The sequence below is a fragment of the Alexandromys fortis genome, unplaced genomic scaffold (assembly GCF_014885135.2).
Source record: "Alexandromys fortis isolate MF-2015 unplaced genomic scaffold, M_Fortis_MF-2015_v1.1 scaffold_28, whole genome shotgun sequence".
Lineage (NCBI taxonomy): Eukaryota > Metazoa > Chordata > Mammalia > Rodentia > Cricetidae > Alexandromys > Alexandromys fortis.
The window spans coordinates 7,251,523-7,276,764 of record NW_026067901.1 but is presented as its reverse complement, the minus strand read 5'-3'; the positions used below and the strand labels follow the sequence as shown (position 1 = coordinate 7,276,764).

At 38.3% G+C, this 25,242-nt stretch overlaps 1 protein-coding gene across 1 annotated transcript in view; it reads right to left on the bottom strand.

The window, feature by feature from the left end:
- Positions 1–25,242, bottom strand: part of Abcd2 (ATP binding cassette subfamily D member 2) — a 37,817-nt gene that overhangs the window by 9,066 nt on the left and 3,509 nt on the right. Inside the window, exons 3-8 of the mRNA XM_050130919.1 lie at positions 19,626–19,747; positions 15,567–15,732; positions 14,781–14,875; positions 11,175–11,320; positions 3,113–3,258; positions 1,802–1,886 (exon numbers count right to left, since the gene is read on the bottom strand). Of these exons, the coding sequence (XP_049986876.1) occupies positions 1,802–1,886; positions 3,113–3,258; positions 11,175–11,320; positions 14,781–14,875; positions 15,567–15,732; positions 19,626–19,747 (760 nt within the window). The remainder of the gene's footprint in view (positions 1–1,801; positions 1,887–3,112; positions 3,259–11,174; positions 11,321–14,780; positions 14,876–15,566; positions 15,733–19,625; positions 19,748–25,242) is intronic.

Here is a 25,242-nt window from a genome sequence, read left to right as displayed (position 1 = left end):
CTCTGTTGTCGCTGGCTCAGATCTTTGCTATTAAAGTTCAGTATGTGATGTCATCTCATTGTCATGACCTTATTGCTGATTTTGTGAGGATGGGAAGACGCAGTTTCTCAACAATGCACTTTTCCTTCGCTGTGTTTAATTTTCTAATTTGTCTGATTCTTTTGCAAAAGTGCTGCCTTTAACCACGTGCTTGTCTTCCTTGATCTCACAGAGCTGACTTGATCTTCACTCATTATTACGTTAGACCTACACCCCTTCCCAATCACAAATCCCAATTATTCCAAATTACAGGTACTTGAAATATCGGGTTATCTTCTTAACACAGAGAAAAGGAAACTGGTCACTTGCAATCTCCCACATCACCCTTCACAGGTTGCTGATCATATTATTGAGTATTTGTGGATGAAACTCAAGACAGTTCACAGAGATGGGCTAACAGCTGGCCATAAATGTCAAGCTGCTGTTTGCCCTTGAGTCTCACTGGAGAAAGCAGCATTTCAAATCATAGCTGGAAAAGTCCGGAGTTAAAAATGTTCTGTTCATTTTTTAAAAAAAGACTGTCTATTCTCAGACTAACAATGTCAACTTATTATTATAATTCATATTAAGACAACTATGTTTCTTTCCTAAAAATCACAGATATGTATAAAATTGTAGAGTGCATGCTTTCATTTATGTGAGGTTATAAAGCAGATAAACCATAACAGCTATGGGCATATGCAGAACAGGACCAAAAAAGGGTTAAGAGCCATTTCCAGGGCAATAAACACATTCTCTATCTTGGTTGAGCTGTTGGTTACATAATGTTCCTACATTTACAAAAGATTATTGAATTATATACCTACAACATATACTTAATACATACATTTTATAACAACGATAGCGAACTCAGGCTAAGTGTTAAAGAATAACAATGAGAGGCATATGATAGCATATGAAACTAAGGAAGGGATATGAATTGCAAATTATGAAACACATGAAGACAATTAAGATTACCACCAACTTGTGCATGATAAGACCAGAAGGAAATTTATTCAAAAATTTAACAATGTTTTTGACAGCTAATGGGATAGAATACTTCTAATTCTTTTTATCTACCAGTGTTTTCTAAATAAACATATAATTATGATATATTATTCTAATGATAAATAACATGTGCTATTATCTTATAAGCTGAAATATATGGAGTGTCTAGTGAAATAAAAATAGACACACTCAAAAGTATAAATTTTATACACATTTAGTAAGATATTTTTTTTAAAAATGTCATTCAGTTTCTCTGTCTCCTCTGGTCTTTGTTTTATTAGATTTTTGTACTACAGTTGTTTACTTGTTTGTGTGTGAGTGTGCACATCACGGTACATGTGGAGGACAGAGGACAATGTGCAGTAATTGTTGGGTCTCTCATTCTTATCATATGGGTCTAGGGCAGTGGTTCTCAATCTGTGGGTCACAACCCCTCTCTGAGGGTAGCATATCAGATATCCTGCATATCAAATGTAACCCATAACAGTAGAAAAATCACAGTTATGAAGTAGGAAAGAAATAATGTTATGGTTGCGGATTATCACAATATGAGGAACTGTATTAAAGGGTCGCAGCGTTAGGAAGGCTGAGAACCACTGGTTTAAGAGACCCAACTCAGGTTGTGATTGGTGGAAGGCACCTTTCGTCACTGATCCAGCAATCTCTCCAGTCTCCCAGTCCGATATTACTTAACCTAAGATGGGACTGCTGAATCCTGCCGAACCCTTTATTATGTCAGTAACGGATCATAGTTTTCTGAGCACAGCACACTTACTTATGATAGAACATCCGGGCCATACCCATCCTTTGCTTTTCCCCTCCCGAGAGGACATCTTTCCAGTCCATAACAGCATCCCATCCTAAAAAACAAACGAGCAAACAATAAATGCATACATACATACACACAGTTACGGATACTTTGCTGATTTGTTACTACTTCTATTCTGGACTAGTAGTTCGTGGCCTGTTTTGATTGAAAATGGGAAGAGCTTTGTATTTTGTAAAGCATATGGATAGATTCCAGAGCCATATGCATGAGTATCTTATGTTAAATATGATATTAGAAACCAGCTGAATTGAAAGCTCATACATATACATATTCCCACTCTTTCATATATGTCTTATTCTAAAGAAACTTACAATGAAGAAGTTTTACATGCTATTTAATCTCTTATTTCTTGCCTAAAGATATATATATATATATACACACATACAAATAGATATTAGATATTAGAAAGGTTATGGGACTGAAAACAAACAAATTGTGTGAAATCTACTTTTCAAAATGATATTTAATGTAAGGTGAAAGAGCTCGGCTAGCAAATATTTCATTATAGACCTTACATACATCTAGAACAATGGTGACCTAAGGAATACTTAAACACGTAAATATCAAGGCCTTTAAGTGCTAGATATGGTGTTATGGAGACTGGTAAAAGGGAAAGGCGCCATCTTAATCACAAGACAGGCAAAACCGGAATATCTATAACAGAAAAAGAAGAAAATCCTACCTAGATGCAAGGGTCTAATAGTATCTCATATACAGAAAAGACAGACTTGATACACGCCTGGGACAGTCATCACTATTGTCACCTTGACTAGAGTTAGTCCCCCATTGTGCTGCATGCCTATGTGTTTTAGCGAGAGCACTTCTAGAGAGACTTGACTGAAAAAGAAGACCTGGGATGAAACTCAGGAAGGACAAAAGGGAGAGAGGGAGAAAGCCGGAGGCTTTCCCAGGTGAGAATTGTGCTGTAGCACCTCCTCTACACCATGACAGAGGGTCACCCCCAAAACGTTCAGCAAGAGGGGAAATGCATCCCACAGGCTGTTTCTGTTGGGTATTTGGTAACTAGTACCAAAGTTAGGTTTACTTACTTAATTAATTGATGCTTTTTTGGAAGTGGAGGAGGGGACAATGTTTTGATGTAGTCTCAGACTTGCTGCACAGGGGAGGGTGACTTGTTCTTGACCCTCCTGCCTCCATGCCCCAAGTGTTAACATGACTGGTGCACACCATCACACACAGCCCACAATTGCTCTGTAAATAAAGTTACACCACACTTTACAAAATGCCATACTCTACCTCCTTCTCTTTGAACTATGTGGTAGAGGTGGACACTGTGCAGAATGCCTTCTAGGTCCTGGTCAGTGTAACCTTTCTCGTGCATGTCATCCACCGAGTCAGGATAAATGACTTGATCACGCAGACTTCCAAGAGACATGTATGGCCTGTAAAACACCCAGCATGTGAGTCCTGGTGCAAAGGCATGTTAGCTTACCCAGGGTGAAAGCCCTGCTGGCTGGAACACAGCAGCCTTTTAACCCTCAATTTATAAGGTTATATTATGTTTCTTGACGAGTCTTCAAAATAATACCTGGTTTATGAAAACAGTAGAGATATACAAACAGAAAAGCTTTTTATAAGCGATCATTTGATTATTTTCTGCAGCAAAAATATTTTGTTTCACCACTGTGATGACTAGTCTTTGTTGTCCACTTGACTCGATCTAGAGCTGACTAAAACCCAAGGGTCTGGGCACACTAGTGAGGATTTCTTCTTAATTAAAACATGTGAATTGGGAAGACCTACTTTCAGTTCTGATCTTTTGATCGATCATCTTTAACTTGGACCACATCTTCTGGTGACAGCCTTTATGTAGGACATGGAAGAAGGAAGCTTTCTCTCTTTGCCTGCTTGTCATCACTTTCATTGGCAAGTTCACGCCTTCACTGTTATTAGTGCCTACTTCTTCCAGATCCTGGCATATATTGAAGACCAGCTGAGACATCCAGCCTTGTAGACTGAACAGTGGAATTCTTGGACTTTCCCTTGGTAGGCAGCCATTGGTGGACTAGCTGGACCACAGCCTGTGAGACACTCTAATAAATTACCTTTAAATATTTTCCTTAAATAAATCAATATTTATCTATCTGTCTGTCATTCTGTCAGTTCTGTTCATCTAATAAAACACTGACTATTACAGCCATATTTGATAAAGATTGCTTCTTACATCTAAAATTATTTACATTAAACATAAAACTTGGAGTTTTGACAGCAATGTAGACAAACAAACTGAGAGGCACAATTAGTAAGAAAATGTAAATTAATATGACATTGGTTTTCTTGTTTATCAGACTAGCAAAAAATCCAACAGCTTGATAATTCAGTCAGCTGACGGGCCCATGGGAAAAACAGATGTTCCCATACCATGGTGAAAATCCAACCTCCTTGGGGGAAATCTGGCAAATTGACGTGTATTTGCCTTTTGACCTACTTCTGGGAATTTTCTCGGAGGATATGCTCCTAAAAATGTCAAAAAGGAAAACTTTCCTGAGCTTACCCATTGCAGTGCCTTTGCAGGGTCAAAATATCCAAAGCCAAGTTAAAGGAGCAGGCGGAGAGAATCCTTGAATCGACTATCTCTACCTCCTGAGAGGACCTCTATCTGGACCTACTGTGAGGCACTAAAGAGGCCAGGCAGGTACCCAGGAAGAAACAGAGTGAGTTCTGTGGTCACCATTCAGCTGCAAAGGAAAAGGTGAAAGTGGACCCAGAGCAGGGTTTCTCACAGCAGCTTCAACAAGCTGACTGGATGACTGACTAGTCCTTGCCTGTGGCGTGGCATTCGCTGAGGGAAGGTTAGTGGCACACGTGGTCGGTCTCTATCCACTAGATGTCAGCATCATCTCCTCGAACATGATTTTAAACACTGTCTACAAGTCTCCACAATGGGGCAAATTCCCCTAGGTCACAAAGTTGTCCTCAATTGAGAAACACCGTTAAACAGTTTGTCACCTTCTATGAAAAGAAGATGAAGGTGATTGATATAAATACACACCTTTGGTTACACCTACAGGAGGGAGGAAACAGGAGAAGCAAGCCAGAAAAGGTCACCAAGGAGGTGAAATGGATAGAGTAAACATGTTCTCTAAACATCTTTTCTTTCTCTCTCTCTCTCTCTCTCTCTCTCTCTCTCTCTCTCTCTCTCTTCTGTTCTTGAGACATTGAGACAGGGTCTTATGATGTAGCCCTGCCTGTCCTGTGTAGACCAGGCTGGGCTTGAACTCACAGAGATCTACCTGCTTCTACCTCTCAGTGCTGGGTTAAAGACGTGCACCACACCCTTTCTATACAAGTTTTGATTTTATAGTCATGTTAAAATGTTATTATTTGATGAATAAAATTAACTAAACAGTTAGCTAAAATTAATTGAGAAGCAAGAAACTGACTGTTGTTTATCACTATCAAACAGATACCATGACCACAGAAGACAGGAGGAAAAGGATAGGAATGGAATGAGTTAAGAAACACTGGCTACAGAGCTTCAAGAAATTATATAACGATTCAAAACAGTTTCTTAACTCCATTCTCAGCTGGAGTATCTGAAGGCCATTTTTTCAAACAATCAGATCATGTAGGCAATAGAGTGCATTTCTCTTTGCGTTCAACAGCAAGTGCTCTTACCCACCGCATCATCCAGTTTGGCTCTTCATTGGTTTAGACCACCAGTATTTGGTGACTTGTGGCAGCAGCAGTGGAGACTAACACAGGCAGGGACTTCACAAACCGTGCCCAACTGGAGCAGCTCTGTCAGGAACACCAGGCCATCCTATGTAAGCGTCTGTTTTATCCAGACAGTAAGAGCGAGATGCTGTGGCTCAGCAGCCAGGAGTGCTGGCTGCTCTTGCAGAGGACCCCCATTTGGTTCCCAGTACCCATGTGATGGCTCACACCTATTTATAAATTCCAGCTGCTCCAATACCTTCTTCTGACTTCCAAAGGCATCAGGCATTTGTGTGGTGCATAGAAATGCATGCAGGTAAAACATTTATACACATCTTTAAAATATTTAAAAAATTACAACAGCCCTGTATGTTTGGCTGAGGAGAAAGGCTTTAAATACAAACCATGTTTTGCAGACTAAATGTCCACTTATTTTTTCACAGCATTTACAAAGTGTTTCTTTGAGGGACTCTTAGAACATAATTGTTTTGTATTATATCTAACTATTATTTGAAATAAGAATGTTTGTATTTCAACTACACACATACATAAAAGATTTTCGCAAATGCAAAGAACCACTTGAGTATCTTTGTTTAATTTGGCATGTGTTTAAGATTTCATATCAGCCTTTAATGTCTATAATTCAGTGACTTTTTAACACATCCACAAGATCAACTGGCCATCATCCCCAGCTTAAGAAAACTTTTCTTGGCTCCTACCTCTAGAAGCCCCATAGCCAGAATCAGACACTGTCATCTGGTGGCTCCTTGTAACCAGTCTGTTTTGCATCTCCATGGAGTTGCCTATTCTGAATATAACAAATACACAGACTCACACAATATGTGCTCTTTTGTGATTGACTTCTCCCTAATGGCAAAATGTTCTCAGGTTCAAGCATGTCTTAGAATGTGCTATATTCCTTTCTAGAGCTGAATATTATTATGATATTGTATTGTAGGTGCAAGCCACATTCGATTCATTCATTCCTTTCCTGAAGGATATTTCTTTGTTTACTACTTTGGGGAATTATGCACATTGGGTATAAACCAATAAAAGAAACTGTGGGGCAAAGATCTTTCTGGGCAATCGCCAAGCTGTTTTCCAAAAGAACTGAACCATCTCCAGTCACATTCCTGTCCTACATTTAAAGTTTCTCCTTCAGCCCTCTCTCCTATCCTTCTCCATTCTAGTCACATTCTCTTAAAGCAGAATACTGTTCATGTTCATTTGCTTACACACATCACCTTAAGCAGTCATTTGAAGAATTATCTTAAATTCACACCTACAAATCGTAACAGTAGCACTGGTTTAAAGCAGGACAACTTTGCACTTAGTGACTATTCGGGCCCTTAGGAAAGAGAATGCTTACTGACTTGAAATTGATGCCAGCTCTAACGTAACCCACATCGGTAGGTGCAGGTCTCCTCCACCTTAGCATAAAGCATAGATGCTAATGCAAAGAGCAGTTCCATCACATGGCACAGACAAGAATGCAACGTTAAAATGACACCTGTGCATCCAGTCTCTGAGCACTGCTAAAGGCTTTGCTGAAACAAACGCGCAGGTTGAACCAATCATGTTATTGGGTTTTTTCATGCGCAGCAAGCTCAAGATGTGAGTTCTGAGTGCATAATATCATTCCTAACATTCTTATGTCTTTTAGAGAAACAAGAGATACTCAACTCGGAAGAGATATTCACTATTATGAAAATTACAACATCCAACAGTTTGCATCTAGTATTAGAAAGCAAGGAATTAGCCTCAAGAACTAGATTTACCCAGCCTTCGTGGCTGCTTCAGCAATTTCTTAAAAAAAAAAAAAAAGAATTGCTAATTGACATTTATCCATCACAAAGAGGATTAGGCAACATACCCAGTGCAAGTCACAAAATCGACAGATGGTTTATAGTGTAAGATGCCAGAGCAGACAGGCTGATTTGCCAATAGAAAGGAAATCTGGCGGTCATTCAGTTCTGAGCAAAGCTCAGTAGGGAAGTGTGTGCTCAGCATGCCTGAGGCATGGGTTCAACACAAGATCCTCCCACCCACAGGAAGTTTGGCTAATTTAATACAATTCCTTTTGTTTTTCTTTTGTTTTTGAGACAGAGTTTCCCTATGTAGCCCTGGCTGGCCTAGAACTCATTCTGTAGACCAGGCAGGCCTCCAACTCAGAGGTTCGCCTGCCTGTGCCTCCTGAGTGCTGGGATTAAAGGCTTGAGCCACCACCACCCAGCTTAATACAAGCCTTATGAAGATTGTATATAATCTTTCATTTTTTAACGTTTTATTTCTCGACTCAGAGTGACAGAAGGACAGAATTTAGACATATGTACACAAATTTTAATATATGACTGTAGGAAGTCTATCTCTGGCTGTTTTATGTATGTATGTGGACATGCTGTTTTGAGTAGTAAGAGCTTCGTTAGCGCCTCCCTCCTGAGATAATTTCCTTCAAAGAAGAAGAGTGAGACAGGAACATATGAAATCCAATTCCAGGCTGGGTTGTGCCCTACTATAGAAGTTGCTGAAAAGAGATTGAGCTTATACTAAGGTTCCCTGGAGGCTAGCTAAAGCAGCACAAAGGGATAGAAAGTGCCCCTTTGTCATTCTTCCTTCCCTCCTTTCTTTCCTCTAGGTTCTCCCACATCCCGTATCTCATTGTCTCATTTTGATGACGGACAGCGCATTGATAGCATTGATTAGCTAGGAAACGAAGTTAAATACACGTAAAACTGTAAAATTGACTTTGGGGGCTGTGACAGCTACAGACAGAAACTCACCATGGGATAAGTAAGTGAGTGAGTCATAGGCCATAAATTAGGGAAGAAGTGAAAGCAAGAGAAGAGAGTCATCAGCCTATATTTGGAGGCTTGGGAAGAAGAGAAAAGGTACCAAGAATTGGAAAAATAATTCAGGAAATATACCAAAGTGGAAGATGCTTCTTGAGAGTCATGAAAGCTGGTCCGGTAGGGGTGATGAACATCAGCCATCTGATTAAGGGGCACAGTCAGATGGTGCAGGACAGAATAGGTTCCCAGTACTACTTGAGCAAAGCCCCAGCCTCTTGCCATTCACCAGCCCACAGATGGAAGGTGGCCAATGCACTTTCCAGACGAAACATTCTGTCCTAAAACCTACGGCTGCTCCAGTTCTTATATTCTGTCATCGATTAACACAGGGTGAGGGACAATGGTGTGGATGCAATTTATACAGACCAACTCTGTCTTCTTGTACCAAGGCTCAGTTTCCCAATGATCTGGTTCTTGTTAGGAACATTGCTAAAGCATTAGAAGACACCAACTGAGAAAACGCTAGTGCAATTTCGCAATTTCTTAGGAATTCATGTTTCCCAATTTTTAAAATGAGTCAGAGGAGCATTTCTGTGTGGGTCCCTGTGTGTGAAGGTTTGGTCCAAAACCAACTGCAAACTTTTCCCCGAGTACTTTTATTTTGCTTATTACATAATATAAGAAATGCACTGTCATAAAACCTACTGCATTTTCACCAGTGAAAGCAGCAACGCATTTTGCATTTAATCGCTGCATAAACAGATCCATTCTCCAATAAGAAATACTTCGATCACAATGATTAACTGTAGAATCTGTTTAATGACTTATAGAGTTCATACACTGGCCTGAATTCTGCATTGGTTTGTCTGCCAAACTAGTAGTTAGCTTACATTCCATTGCTAGGGAGTCGTGGAAAAATTAATCATAGTAGTCATTTGTTTGATGATCTAAGTTCATTTACTGACACACATTTAAAAAGGGGTCATATTGTTATCTTCTATTATGTAATAAAATCTTCTGTGATCATTTGAAAACTTACTTGAAAAAAATCACTTGCTTTTAGAATATAAAAAATAAACACTACAACTGGACTCCCTTGTTTGCATTTGTGTTTTAAATAAATGTTGATCAAAAGTGGAAGGAACGTGACTCTATAAAAATTTAAGTGTAAATATGATTTCCCATGCCCTTAGATGCATATAATTAAGGGGAACTGACTTAAAACAATAATCATGTAAGAATTACAATATAGGCTACTCCTGCTTATTTTTTTTTTCCTTAACTAGGTTAGAGTTGGCAGTTTTGCTCAGGCAAAAATACATTTCATAAGAAAAACTTCCTAACAATTTCTGTTTATTGTAAAGCATCGTGGCTTGTTCACTCTGAGGGTAAAGTTTAATTTAGTCACTTTCATAAACTTGCCCACTACTTGGGAAGCTCTTTTCACTATATCACATGTATATTCAAAAGCGTTTCATTCATACAATACATAAAATATTCAATGGTTAAAAGAAAACTTTATGTGCTTTCATTTTTATCAAAAATNCCTCCCCTTCCCCTCCCCCTCCCCCAACCAGGTCCCCCTCCCTCGTCAGCCCAAAGAGCAATTCTTGACCGAAAATTTTTCACGTGGTTCTATACCGTATAGCTTAAGTGCAACATTGAAATCAGGCTACTTGCTACATTCATTTATAAAACTCAAACTGAGGTAGAAACCTGGGGTTACCCAAAAGACAGAGAAGAAACAGTGCTTATGGTGTCGCATGGCATTTGAGTTGTGTTAAACTCGAGTACCAACAACACTGCTCATATTTAACATTTTCAGCCAACACTTTTCTTTATCTTCCTATACACCAGACTGCATCCTGTTACTACTGCTATGAGTCCTATTTGAAAGAAAATAAAGTCACAGACTCTAACTGCTGCTTATGGTCGAAAGCTCAGACCAATGGGCAGGATGATAGCACCATTTACTGACAGAGGGGACTAACATGCGAGATGCCAGCCCTCAGTGTGACCTGAACTTGTGTCCCAGCCCCATGCTTCCATCCTAGGTTCTCTTATACATGTCTCTGTGAAGTCCTCTGCTCAGAGGGAACACTGTGTCCTGTCTGGTGGCCCAGATGGCAGATTGGGTGACCCGGATGCAATGCCTGTAATGTAGTGTCTACTGAACCTGGCTGACACTTGAAGAACTCATGGGACCACAGAAGCTTATCTTTTGTCTCTACCTGGTTTTCTCTCACCCACAATAAATACTTTAAACTCCCAAATATATAACGTCGAGTTTAGATACTTCTGTAGTTGTTATGATGGAAAAATGACTAAAGATTTTGGCAAAAACAACTAGCTGTTCCTTGCTTATCTTATTTTCTCATGCTTAAAACAATTTTAATTAAGGTAGTTAAGATTATTAACTATGTAGCATAATCACAATGAAGACTGTAAGGACGCTTTCAGGCTAGAATGGAGAATTTTCAGGCACATGAGTGTATGTAATATGGTGGAAAGACCAGAATAGAACCAAAGCACTATATCGTTATCTCCAAAAAGATAATCTGACATCTAATTATTCTTTGGATCCATTTATTCTTTCCCAGGACATCTGAAGTCTTTGAATATTCTTAGCATCTTATCAAGTGTGGAAACTATAAGAAGCCGCACTGATCCAGAATCTATTACAGTCAAAACAGTGAAAAAGAACTCTGGGGACAGCTGAACTCATTCCTACTTCTTCAGTAGCTTCTCTCAATGAAAATACCCTTATGTGAGCATAAACCAAAGAGCCTGAAGAATAAACACAATTCAAGAGCAAAGGCAACTGTCGTCATTTGACATGCAGAATGTCTTACCTCTGTGGAATATAGAACATGTGTTGGGGAGGTGGTTTATAGAGGACTCCCTCATACACAGGCCACAGCCCACTTAAGATTCTGAAGAGAGAGCTTTTCCCACAACCATTGGGACCAGTTATCAAAAGATGCATCCCTTCTTCTACCTGAAGTCAGAAATAAAATAGTAAGTTGCAATACTTAATAATTTATTTCATGTGATAGCATTTAAAAGCGATTTAAACATTCAATCACGTGATAATATTGGACATTAAAGAAAATGTATCAGTATTAGAATGTCAAGTGTGGCTCTGACAATTCTCTAAAGCTAAAAGTATTGTAAAACGAGTTGGAAGAAAATGGATCTTCTTAGAATGAACACTGACTCTTCAACACTTCAACTGAGACATCGTTATCAGACCTACGCACATGTAGAGAAATGAGCTACACAGGAAAGAAGATGAATCATAAGGTCTAAATTAAAAATACATTACATTTTATTTATACCACTATTTAATTAAATTTATATAAATCCAAATGCAACTCATAATTGAACATACTATAAAGCACAGCTACCCAAGGAGCCTGCTGGGTTCTTAATTTTTTACTTCAGGGTTGAAATGCTACAAAAGCACACAATCAAAGAGAAAAGATTATTCTTATTCTGCTTCATTCACAGATGTAATAAATATACTTATGAAACAAAACCAGATGAAAGCAAGGGCACTGCACCATAAAGTATGGTTGAGGTTGGATTTAAACACATATAGGCAAATCTCCATATTCCGGACTCTAGTTCTGAAGAGTCATCTATCTAAGGACTGAAATAATTGAAGGTTGTGCCTGTATTGAATATGTACAGAACCTTTTTCTGTATAAAATTTTACATAAAGGAGTTGAATGTTATCAGGTTTGGGTGTCATGGAGCCCATCACTCACTTAGGAAGACTGTATACACATAAAATATTCACTCTCTTTATATAAATTATGATCATATATGTATATTATCCATTGAAGCTCCCCTTTATCATTTGTCTTAGTTACCAATTACATTTAAACAGATAGACTTCTGGTCTCCGTACTGTGCTCAGTAGGGTGGGGAGTCTGCCTTCCTATCCCACGTGCAGGGCATCATGAAGAGCAAGGGACAGGAACACTGCTTACAGATTTGATCTGTTTTATAATCAGTGGTGCGAAAACTGAAGATAAGATGAAAGGCCAAGAGGCAGAGCTCTAGGGGATGTCTATGTGTTTATATTTCCACAGAAATATCTTACTTTCTGTCATATAAAAGACACAAATGCCAAAATCAAAGACAAAGGTTGATGTAGGTGGGTCTTCTGCCCACCGCTCCATCTACAAAAGGTGAATTGGTGGCATTCCAGAAGGTCCTGAGGAGAACCTGCAAAGAATGAATTCAGACTTGCTTCTTCTTCTCTAGATTCCTTGATGATTAATTTGACAGATGCATGAGTACTCTCCAAAAGATTTTTGGAGTAGTACATTCTTAAAATGTTCTAAAAGGGTCAGTTTCTATTAGGAATTCCTAGGAATTTAACATGTTTTCTTTTTAAAGTTGGAAAACTTTTTATATTTATGTATTTCATAGCATAAGTTCTCAGTAAATACTGACTAAATACACTTTGAATTTCTTTGATAAGTCAAAATTTTAATTTTGAAGTCCAACAAAAAGGATGAAAATCATTTTCCTTAAAGAGTATGTATTTCCCAGCTGGGTGGTGCTGGTGCACGCCTTTTATTCCATTACTCAGGAGGCAGAAACAGGTAGAGCTCTGTGAGTTTGAGGTGAGCCTGGTCTGCAGAGCAAGCTCCAGGACAAGCTCCAAAGGCTACAGAGAAACCCTGTCTTGACAAACATATATATATTTCAATTAATATTGAAAAAACACAACATCTCCTATTCTAGGGAGATTAGAATTGAAATACAGCTTCCAGGGGCAAATATAATAGCAAACAGTATGTTGTAACAATGTACATCTTCATAGTATTTTTAAAGTCCGTAAGAGTCTTCTACTGGATCACTGTTTATTTTCTACAAGAGACTGAGCTCTGGGTTTTAATTCAGGGTATGAGGGCTCTATGGGGTATAGTTAGAAGACAGTACATTCAGGCCTTGTCACCTGTTTATTTAAAAATTAGAGCAACAAGAACTGGTAATATATTACCTACACCGACAAAGCAACAAGAGAAACCCAGAGCCATATAAAAATCACAGTCTGTTTCTGTTCCTTTGTTTTCCAGGGTGGGGACTGAACTCAAGGTCTTTGCATGCCAGGCAAGCACCCTAACCACTTAGAGCTTTATCCCCATCGAAATTGCCTAAGTATTAATATCCTCTCCTAATAATAAAACCATTCTGCAGGTTTATACTGAAACGATAAATCCTGACCAAGTTATTTCTCTCGATTTTATTAACACAATTTCCTTTCTGTTTAATGTATTGCGTCCTCTCTTTTCAACATTCAGTAATCTTCATCAATTGCAAATATATCTCTAATAATTAAGCCTAGACTAATATCTATTCCAAAATCATTAGTATTATGACGTTCATAATTGAGTTATGAAGTCTAATCATGCCTTTATTTAAACATAGCTCAGCTGTCTTCATTTTGGTTGGTATGGTTTGAATCTGAAATGTCACCCCTAGAATCATGTGTTGATCTCTAAGTCTCCAACTTGTGTTACATTTTGGAAGGTGGTGGAGAGCCTCAGACATGAGTCCTACCTAGAAGAAGAATGTCAGTGGAAATGTGTACTCAGATTGTTCCTTGGCCTGACCCTTTGTGCATTCTCTTTCTCTACTTGCTTTCTAGCGTGCACTAAGTACTTTACTTTGGTACTCGTTCCTGGAAGATGTTCAGCTATTTCTCAGGCCCAAAGCTGTGAGACAGCTCAACCCTGAAACCAAGAGCCAACTAAATACTTCCTCTTTCTAAGTTGTCAGTGAACTGACATAATGACTGAAGTACCTAATACAACATGTTTGCCATTTTACACTTAGTTCTAAATGTATGTTTAAATTTCACAAAGCCTTAAAATCAGAGCCGTGAACTTACAAAATGTTCTTGTACTTCTTAGTTTTGTAATTAATATATAGAATATTAAATCAATTATTTTCAACAGAATTAAAACCTGAAGCTGTATCCATGAATCTTCTGATTATTTAAAGTAGAAATTAAAGTTAGAAAACATGTATTAGATAAACTGAATTTGCAATGACCTTTGGGGAAAGGCAATATTTTTAGAAAGTATATAAGACTGTAGTCTTACAGATTTCTTAATATCTTTTATAAAAAAATTAAAATTCATTTCCAGATATTAATTTCTGGTATTTCTTCTTGTTCCCACAAAACTACCTTGAAGGGTCTCACTGATCTGTAATTTGATTTTCAACCTAGCACTAAAGCAGCTAAAATCAGAGTTCTCTTTTTCTCTCTGCTTTCTGAGGAAGTTACTGCTGCTGCAACTGAGCCACTGTGCATACCTTTTTGACTTCCCCTTTTCCACACGCTCCTCTCCAAGTATTTAACATAAGGTACATGAATTCTGAGTGGTTTTCTATTAGTGTGAGGCCAACAACCAGAAGATTCTTGACTATCATCTTACTTTGAAGTTTAGCCTTGAAGCCACCACTTCTCCTGCTGGTGTAATTATGGGCACATTTTCACAAATGATTCCGTGATCCACATCAATAACTGTTCCTGTAATTAAGGAATAGTTTATGTTACAAAGGCCATCACAAGTTACTGCTAATTAATTGGAATAATACAACAGAATGGATAAACTCGATTATAAAGATAATTCATATCTATAATCATAGGAAAAAAATAAAAATACATGAAGTCAATTTAACATCTATATTTAAATCCACTTAGAAAATGTTTCTGAGAAAACAATCTTATAATCAAAAGCAGTATTATTATCCTCACAGACTTAAACTCTATCTGATGTAACCTAACCATACAATTAGAGTTATTCAGTTCCCCTATTTCCTACAAAAAAAAAAAAAAAAAACCCACACTGTTCCAAGAAAAGAATTAGGAAGTGAAATATTTTAACACGTGACAAACATTTAGAAATAGAATAATGAAAAACAATAAGGAAGTAGCATTAGTTTTATTTATTAGCTCAGACTTTAAGAGCAAACGATTCTTTCAGCCATGTGTGCTGTCTGCAAACGCAACGTGAAGACATTTCCCAGAATATCACTGCCACGATTCCTTCCTTCCCTGCTTGTCAGCACAATATTACAGACCTCTGTTTAAATAATGCTTGCTGTTCAAAGTCTAGTTTCTTTAACTCTGAAAAGCTGTTTTCTAGAAAAGAGCCCTTTAGTTCTTTTCATAAGATGACACTGAATCCCACATCATGAAAACCCCTGAAGTTAGTTACCTTTAATTGCTAGGGTGTCACTGAGGGGTAGCTCCACGTTCCCTCCACTCTTGCTATGCTGGTCAGTCTCCTGAGTGACATTTCTCTTATAAATGCCTCTTTTCACTTCATCAAAGACCCAGAACATATTGTAGACTCTAGCAGTATAACCTGCTAGTTCAGTGATCTAAAATCAATATGTAAAGAATGAGTTAATAATAGAGCCATAAGAGATACTCTAAAATATTATGTAGTATATAAACCTCTTAATTTGTTGCTAAAGAGTCTACTTTATTGTATATGGCAGAAAAAAATACATCTGATTGCTGAAGCAAGCCATGGTAAGAAGCTTATTAGGGACAATAAAGAAGACATCGGTATAGGTTTCGTTTGAGTTGTAAAACAAAAATATTGATTTACTTCAGTGCTCAAAAATGAACTGAGCAGCTTCTGTAATATTAATGAGTCATGCATGTCTTTTAGTCACATTTCTGATTTGTCCCGCTTAAATGAAAGGATGATCCTTTATTTTTCCTTCCTTCCGTTTGTTTGTTTGTTTGTTTGGGTTTTCTGTTTCTTTGTTTTGTTTTTGAGTCAGAGACTCACTGTGTAGCGGCTCTGGCTGGCCTCATAAAGAGATCTGCCTGCCCTGCCTCCTAAGCACTGGGATTAAAAACATGTATTACAATGACCATCCCTTTTCTTTTTTTATTTGAACTAGATCATCACTGTGCATATGTAGCTTAGTGATGGATGGAACACTCGTCAACTCGTCAAGCATATATGAAGCCTCGGGGTTCACCCCTCCATAAATACACACACATATACAAAAAAAATCAAAACAGAGCAATGAAAAAAATATGACATTAACTCTAATTTTATTTATTAGTTAGATCTTAAAAGCAAACAATCCTTCCAGCCACGTTTGCTGTCTCCAAATATAACCCGAAGCAGCTTTCCTAACTTTAAGCAGCATCAAGAAGCAGGTTTGTTTATACTCGTGTGGATAGGAATTTATTAAATAGGAGAAAAGTACTTTGGGTCTTATTTATAAACAAACGTTTCTAAGCCAAATGTTGCCAAAGTTCCTGTTTCAGCAGAGGAATATCTGTAATAGAGAGGACACATTGTGAAAGAGAGCCCAGTGAGAGGCTTCAGGACCTTTGCAGCACAAACCCCAGAATCCAGCTTCTGGACTGAAGACAAGTATGGCTTCAGTGCTCAAGGTTAGCTATAAGCAGGTGGATTTTTTTTTCTAGATAAGCTGAAATGAATTTCTGCTTTAGTCCACAAGGCTCCATAGAGAGTCACCTTGCTCTGGTTGCACCAGCTGTCCTTCTAGGCTAAACTTCTGCTGGTTTTCTATTCTGCCAGAACAGCTTGCTATCAGGGGACTGTGAAAGGTGACTTGTCTTAACCGTATCATTTGGCTCAGCAAAAGAATTGGAAAACTGACACCAATAAGCATGCATGTCACAAAAGATGTCTCGTAAGCGTCATCTGTATGTAGATTAACACACAGGTGCTGGCAGATGGCTGAGAGCTTTGTGTGTAGAACTTAAACCATAATGAAGAGGTGTTAGTGTCATAGTAGAAGGCCTGTAATTTGACCATTTACTGATGTACGTTAATGTTACAGCTATCTAAAGGAAGACTTTGAAAATGGTATCTGGAAGGAAGTCTTGAGCTCTTAAATAGAGGCAAAAAAGAGAGACTGTAGGGATAAGCCCAGCCCATTAGGGGGCATGTTCGCCTCTGGCTAATGTTTACATATAAATCTGGCAAGCGTGAGCCTGCCATCCCATCTGTTTTCTTGTTCTCCGCGGGAACCTGTGGTTCTGTAAGTCTATTTCCCCATTAAAGCTGTATATATTTTTACAATCTGTCTACATTCATTTATGCCGCTACAAGAGACAGTTTAGCAAAATACATATTTAAAAGAAACATGTGTGTTCTAGTGAGGACTTCTACTGCTGTGATTAAAAAAAAAAAACATGACCAAAAGCTACCTGGAGAGGAGAGGGTTTGTTTCATCCTACAACTGCTAGGCCACGCTCTGTCACTGAGGGAAGTCAGGGCAGAAACTGAAGTCAGGACACTGCAGGCAGGAACTGAAGGAGAGGCCATGAGGAGCACTGTTTACAGGCTTGCTCCCATGGTATGTTCAGCCTCTTTAGTATACAACTCAGGACCACCTGCTCAGAAGGGGCAGCTGGCACTACCCACCCACAGTACCCACCCACAGTGACCTAGGCCTTCCCACAACCGTACAATACCCCCACAAGCCAATCTCATTAGAGACATTGTTTCAATTAAGTATCTCTCTTTCCGGATATGTCCGGCTCTGTGTCAGGTTGACATAAACCAAGCAGCCAATTGGGCAAATAAAAATATTGGCATAGGAAAAATCTAAAATTACAGAAGAATTAAAAAGGATCAGGAAGCAATGGGTAAGTAGACTGGGACAGACACTGCAATGGGAAGGGAATGTCTATGAAACTAAGAGTATGCCAGAAGACAGGAGCTTTGGGTCACCAGGACGTTTGTTGAGGAATGTAGAATCCTGACTAAGAAGAAGCCTTTGCTCCTTGCAGCTCGTCGAGAAGGCATGGTGACTTCTTGTCTGCTCACAGCAGCACAATGTGCCTTTAAGAAGTGAACAATCTTAGATTCATGGCATATGAAGTCGAGATAATGACAAGTGAGGTAATTTTTATCACTGGAGATAATCTAGGATGGGTAAATGATGATCCTTTAGTGACTTAGCATGTTTCAATGTGAGATGGGCAATTTCTTTGTCTTATTTATTTATTTGCTGCTCCCCCCCACCCCCCTAGAGACAAGGTTTCACTGTGTAGCCCTGGCTGTCCTGGAACTCACTCATTACATCAGGCTGGTCTCTATCTCCTTAGAGATCCGCCTTCTTCTGCCTCCCAAGTACTGGGATTAAAGGCATGCACCACCACTGTCTGGCATTGTCTAATTTTAATAGTAAATATGTTGCTTAATATTAAAGTGGGTGACATGAAAAAAAACTATCCTTTAAACTAGGTACCAAGATTATTAAAATTACTGTTTGAAATTTTAGAAACTGAGTAGTTGAGATAAGTGGTACTGAACTATAGGTTTTATGGTGGAAAAAAAAAATCCAGATCAGTAAGTCAGTTCTGTAAAGCACTCAGAAACTTTGAAGCTGTATCATACACTGTCCTTTAATTAAATTAGGAGATAAATTTGCAATGGTACTTTAACATTCATATTGCTTTATGATTTATAAAATTAATTAATAGAATTTTGGAAATATCTGAACTGAATAGTCTTGCTAATCTTAACCCAGTGGTAGCCACAGGTCTTATTGTTGTTGTTCTTGTTTTGCCATCCTTTAAAAAAAACACTTACAAGCCTTTTACCTAAGTATTGGTGAAGGCTGGGAGTGAAAGATGAGCAATGAGAATCGCTGTGGTCAGAGAGCTCAGGGTCAGCTGCCAGGGAGAGAGCCAAGGTAAAGTGACAGAGACAGAGAAGCCCACCCACGTGCTTCAAAGACCACTAGAAGTGGTATCGCGAGGCTTTATATATTCCTGATGAGACTTCATCAATGAAGGATGAGCAACGTTTGCAAGATGTAAACCTGGTATTATGAACTAACACTAGCGAGCACTGAAATGCAATGAGCCCACATTATGAACTTTTGACGCCCTGAAAAATCCTTACTGTCATCACCCCAACTTAGAGATACAGGAACAGGGATCCGTGCAGGCAAGAATCTTGAGGAGATCACGCGACTTGTAAATGATGAACTCTGAACAGAAATCAGGCATGGGCTCTAGAGGCCACACAAGAGCGATTCCTTTTTGTTCTCTTCATTGAAAATCAAGTAAAATCATGCTTGTAAACAGAAGTAAATGGCCACCTCACCGTGGAGTTGCCACCCTTGACCTCAATTATACGCTTGGCAATTTAGAAAGAGAATGAGAAAAAAAAAATACCTGTTTCGAAAATGCTACACATACTTCGTCATTTACACTCCGCTTTCAGAGGCTTTCATATTTTACGCAAATTTGCAAGACATTCAAATACCTCTTTGTATGAAGACATAATTCTTTCAATAGCATCAGCTCCAGAGGCCAATAAATTTCGGGCAGTGGTGAAGGCTTCTGTCCGATCGCTAACCATTGCCTGCTTTGGGCCGTCCTCCAGATCTAAGAGAAAAAAAAAATCACAGAAATGCTAAGTTTTTTTTTTTCCCAAGTAATTGTTTTACTTTATATCAATTAAATTATGGCTAAAATAATAATATTTTATCACTACCAGCAATTTCCTAGAAATACATTTAAATATTAAGTATAATAAACACTATGTATTAGGGTTTATTAGAAGTTCCCTTCTGCCTGATTTAATTAGAACAAGAAGTTAGTACAACTAAATCTATAGGCATTAGGTTATTTTTATTTAGCTTCCTTTAGACATTTCCTGTATCCAATTTTCTCCTACTATTACAACTGCAATAAACTCTCCCGACATTCTCAATGGAAGAACTAACTTGAGGACGCTGGGCCAAGGACTCAGGGAAGTGCTGTCTGTACAAGCCCAGGGACCTGAGTTTGAATTGCCTGTACCCACACTTTAAAAAGAAAGCTGAACATGGTAGTCACTTTAGCCCTGGAGGAGCAGGAGGGTCTCCGGAGCCAGCATAAATCAATGGGCTCTAAATTAAAAAAAAATAAAGAAAGAAGAAAGGGAATGAGGGGTTGCTCTTGAGATAGTTTAGTGGGTAAAGTCATTTGCTGCCAAGCCTTCTACCTGAGTTTCATCCCCAGAACCTACATGGTAGGAGATAACCAACTTTCAAAAGTTGTCTTCTGACCTCCACATGCATGATGTGGTACGTATGTACTTGCATTCATACATTAACACAGGCACACACAGAGTAATAAATGTATACGTGTATGATATTTTTAAATAATAAAAATTTCACTTTAAAAATTAAAGTAAGCATACCTAAAAATATAGGTGAAGAGTTATCTCAAGAGATACTTGACATGGTCTTCACACACATGCACCCATATGCACACATGCATCCACATGCATGCATATACCCACATGCACACATGCATCCACATGCATGCATGCACAGGCCCATGCAAACGTGTACACCAGCATACTAAGCAGAATACAAAAAAGAAATTATGGGATAGTTCCTATAACAGGAATCTGAACTAATCTGGCCCTTATAATTTTGATGTTTTCCTCCTTTCTCAAGCATTTTTCATCCTATAGTTCAGCTGAATCACTAGCATGCCCTTCTCTGTTAGTCCTTTGGAATTTACACACTTGATTTCTCTTTTCACTGTGAGTCCTAACTGTGTCTTTACATTGTGATCCTCCATCCTCAACCACCTGAGTTCTAGGATTATAGTTGTGCAGCAATGCTTGGCTCTAGATATCTGGAAAATATATTTAAATACATAGTTATATATTTATGATTATATATATAAAATCAATAGAAAAATTCTCAACCAGCTACTGAAATAGCGAATTCATCCGTGAGCTAAAAACTAGGAAAGGGTTAGGATTTCAACCATCTGGTTGAGCATCTCAACTAATCACTGGCTTTTTATGAATGTGGGTTAAAAGGGGTTTGGCCTTTCACTGGCAACCTCTGTTGAACAAGGACAACAACAAAAACCCATTTGCACAGATGGACAGGGGTCGGTGTGGAATCATAGCTCCGGTGCTGCTTTGGCAGATTAATGCCTTCTGGGGTTTCTTTATGCTTTTAGCAACAAAGTAAATATTTTCTCACAGTGCATAACTGTTAAACTACCATGTTTTTTGGTAGGTACCATGGAAACAGGGCAAGTAGTGATAAGCCTACATGAACAGTCACCTGCCTGGCCTCTCTAACAAGGTCTGATTCCTTAATGTCGGAGATATAAATCCATGACCTAAATGCTCACTGATTTTATTTCTCAGGTCAGCACAGCTGACATTTTAGTGAAGAACAATATCCCCACTGACAAGTTTTCCTCTGTCATCTGTCTTTTCCTTAATACAAAGACAGGAAGACACAGCCTTATAATGACACATAGCTTTGAAATAATTAATAAAGTAACAAAATCACTGAAGACTAGAAAGTTTCCATTTCAGTGATTGGCCCACTATTACTGTGGACTTACAAAGCAAGTTTCTGCATGGTGGCTGTGGTGCAGGAGTAGAGGTAGTGTACCAGGAGATACATAGTATTTCCAATCCCCAGGGTTCCAGCTAGCTACACATCTGAATTTAGACAAACCAGGATCTCTAAAATAGAGGCTCTAAGGCCCTCTTCTGAAGTGGAAAACAGTATGCTCTAAAGGTAATTTTTTTCAATATGAATGCCCTGTCCTTACTATGATTGCTCACTTGACATTGTACAAGTATATCTATTCCGTCAAGTAGATCTACAACAGCCAAGTAGGTCTACAACAAAGTCGCTGCTTACCTCCCCCCCCCAACAAAAACTCTACAGATTCTTTCTCCTAAACAGTCTTACTTCTGACTTTCAGATCCTTGCTTCTTTAAACAACAATGATACCAGCAAACGCCCATGAATTATTTTCTATAAGCAGATACCATACTAAGTTTTACAATTTGGCTAACTTTACCTATTTTTGAATATGAGGAATTTGAAATACAGAAAAGTGGAATGATTTTTCCAGGGTGTAAGTAGAATAGCTTGCCTTTAAGCTCAAGCCCTCTAACTCTAGAGCTCACAGGTTTGGAGTGTAATAAATGCTGACGAGAATGGGTACCTTGCTTTTTAGCCTTACCAAGAACAATGCACACTGGAACATTACAATTTCATGGCAACTCTGAATGATATGTATAATTACCCACATGATTAAGAAATCTAAAGCCTATAAATTCAGATAGTCTTCCCAAAGCTTAGTTAACTATTACATCAGGTGAAGGGTTTCCCCACTTCCCCTTTTTCTATCCTCACCTCATCCTCATTTTTCATATTAATCATTCTCTTATCCTTTTGTTTCATATTTTTTAAATTTTATTTTAATTTTTAATTATGTATATGTGTGGAGGAAGGTGGGTATGTGCACATGAGGATAGATACTGCCCAGGCAGGCCAGAAAAGGATGCCAAGTACCTTGGAACTAGGATTACAAGCACCTGTGAGCTACTCAATAGGGATGCTGGGAACTAAACTCTAGTTCCCTGTAAGAGCAGCAAGTGCTCTTAACCACTGAGCCATATCTCATGCCATTGTTTCACTTACTTCTTCACCTTCTTATGCCATAAAACATATAGTATCATGCAATTATTTTATCTGTAACATGAGAGACAACTAAGTGATTGGGCTCAATACATACATACATACATACATACATAAACACACACACACTACATATGGCCTTTCTTTTCTACATAGCCCTAGTTGTCCTGGAACTTGACTTGTAGACCCAGGATGTCCTGCAACGCACAGAAATAGACTTGCTTCTGACTCCACGCTGCTGGGATTAAAGGTTTGCACCACCATACCCCTCTTTAAATTAAGATTTAAGACTATATTAGAAAATATGACTTTGGGTTTTTTTTTTTTTTGTCTTGAAATTTGCAGGCAAATGGATGGAGCTAGAAAACATCATTTTGAGTGAGGTAACACAGACTCAGAAAGACAATTATCATACTCACTCATAAGTGGTTTTTAAACATAAAGCAGAGAAAACCAGCCTACAAATCAATCACTGAGAACCTAGACAACAATGAGGACCCTAAGAGAGACATACATGGATCTAAACTACATAGGAAGTAGATAAAGACAAGATCTGAGTAAATTGGGAGCATGGGGACCTTGGGGGAGGCTTGAAGGGGAAAGGGGAGAGGCAGGGAGGTGAGCAGAGAAAAATGTAGAGCTCATTAAAAAATATGACATATAATTTCTAGATCTGAAACCTGAAGGTAATATCAGTATCTGAAAAAAAAATATTTTCACTGAGTGAAATGATATTTTCACTTGTTAAGTCACCCGAGGTCAAATATATTTAGTAGAGTGGGCACACAGTACACATGCAGCAGCCTTCAGTTCTGCAGACTTTGAAACAATCATTGCTCTTCTCTGAGGACCTTACATTGTCCACCTCTGCAGGATGGTCTTTGGAAGAAGCTTTATGTGATACTTTGTTTTACTTATGATTCCAACATAAAATGTCCCTTTCAGCTGGTACTGCCTGCCAGATTTGTAGTATTTATTTTTAAACATCTCATTACCCCTTGGTAAGTAAGCTAGTTAGTTTTGTGGCATACATGTTTACTTCTTGCTAGTCTCAGTGGGGTTAATTTGTCACCATTAATAGATGCATTTTTTTTCTAGTCTATGATGATTACACTAGGGTTTTCTAATAAGACCAAACACTGCTAACGTACAATGTAGTATAATCTTCTTGTTGGGACTATCTCTAATGTACGTTAAACATGAAGCTTTTTGGTGAATGTTATTAGCTTAAGAGATGACTTTTCAGTTGACGTTTGGAGCAATTTCTTAGCAAAGCCATTCTGAAGAGCACATTTGCAGTTCCTTTCTTCCCACTGTTAACACTCCTTGGGAAAAGTAGTTATTCGGGTTATGTTTTGAATACGATTACTAAGAATATCTTTTAAAATAGAAATCTAAAATCATTTCTTGGTAAAGTTGAACATATTGGAGTGATAAAAATCAATGTTCACAGCTCCTATTTGAAAGTTTACTTGTGGAACACATTCATTATGTATTTAGTGCTGACCACAAAGAGGGACTGACGAGTCAGAGTTCTCTGACATGAATATATTTTACTTAATAATGAGTCAAATCTGACTATTTTAAATAAAAATTTACAATACTTTGTAAATAATTTACAATACTTCAAGTGAGGCAAATGTTATGAAAACAGTCATTACCCTGAATTCTTTAGGGAATAAAAAGTACGTGTTGATAATGGACAGATTTTCTCTGTTTTTGCTTTGGACTCCCGTTCCTGCTCTGTGCTTGACGGAATCCTTGAATGTGGATCTATGAAATCTGAACCCTAACTATAACCCCTTCATTTCTGACAGGAAAGATCCAAGCTTTCTTATAGGAAGAACAGTGTAGCATTTTTTTTCTTGCCATTATCTTTTTTAGTTATACCAAAAGAAGAAAAGTTGGTTTAAAAAAAAAACTGTTGCAACAAAGAGAATAGAATTAAATACCTGCAGCTTGATATGCACTGCCCCCACCCCTCACCAATTCATGTCATGGGAAAGTATCTGTATTACTGCAAATAGAGAACCCGTTCCACGACACACTCACATGCACCCTGAAACAGCATTCCTGGTTATATAATGTAGCCAATCAACTTTCAAATCACAAATCAGGGCAAATGCAGTTATAGGAAATTCTTATGCTTAAACTATAGGATGTTAGCAACAAAACATGAGGTGTGCTTATGTTATACTCTTTCTGGAGGTATTAGCTCACTTTGTGGTTAAATATAAACTGAAAAGTCGCTGGGTAATGTAGTTAAAATGATTACAGATAGACTTCCAGGGAAGCTATGCCAGACCTATGACCTCCTTGGCACGGTCCTTTGAGCCATCTGTTGCTTCTTCCATACTGATGGTCTCATTATTGAACACTGAAAACTGCCACTGTTTCTTAGTACAAGTAACTACAGATAATGGCTGT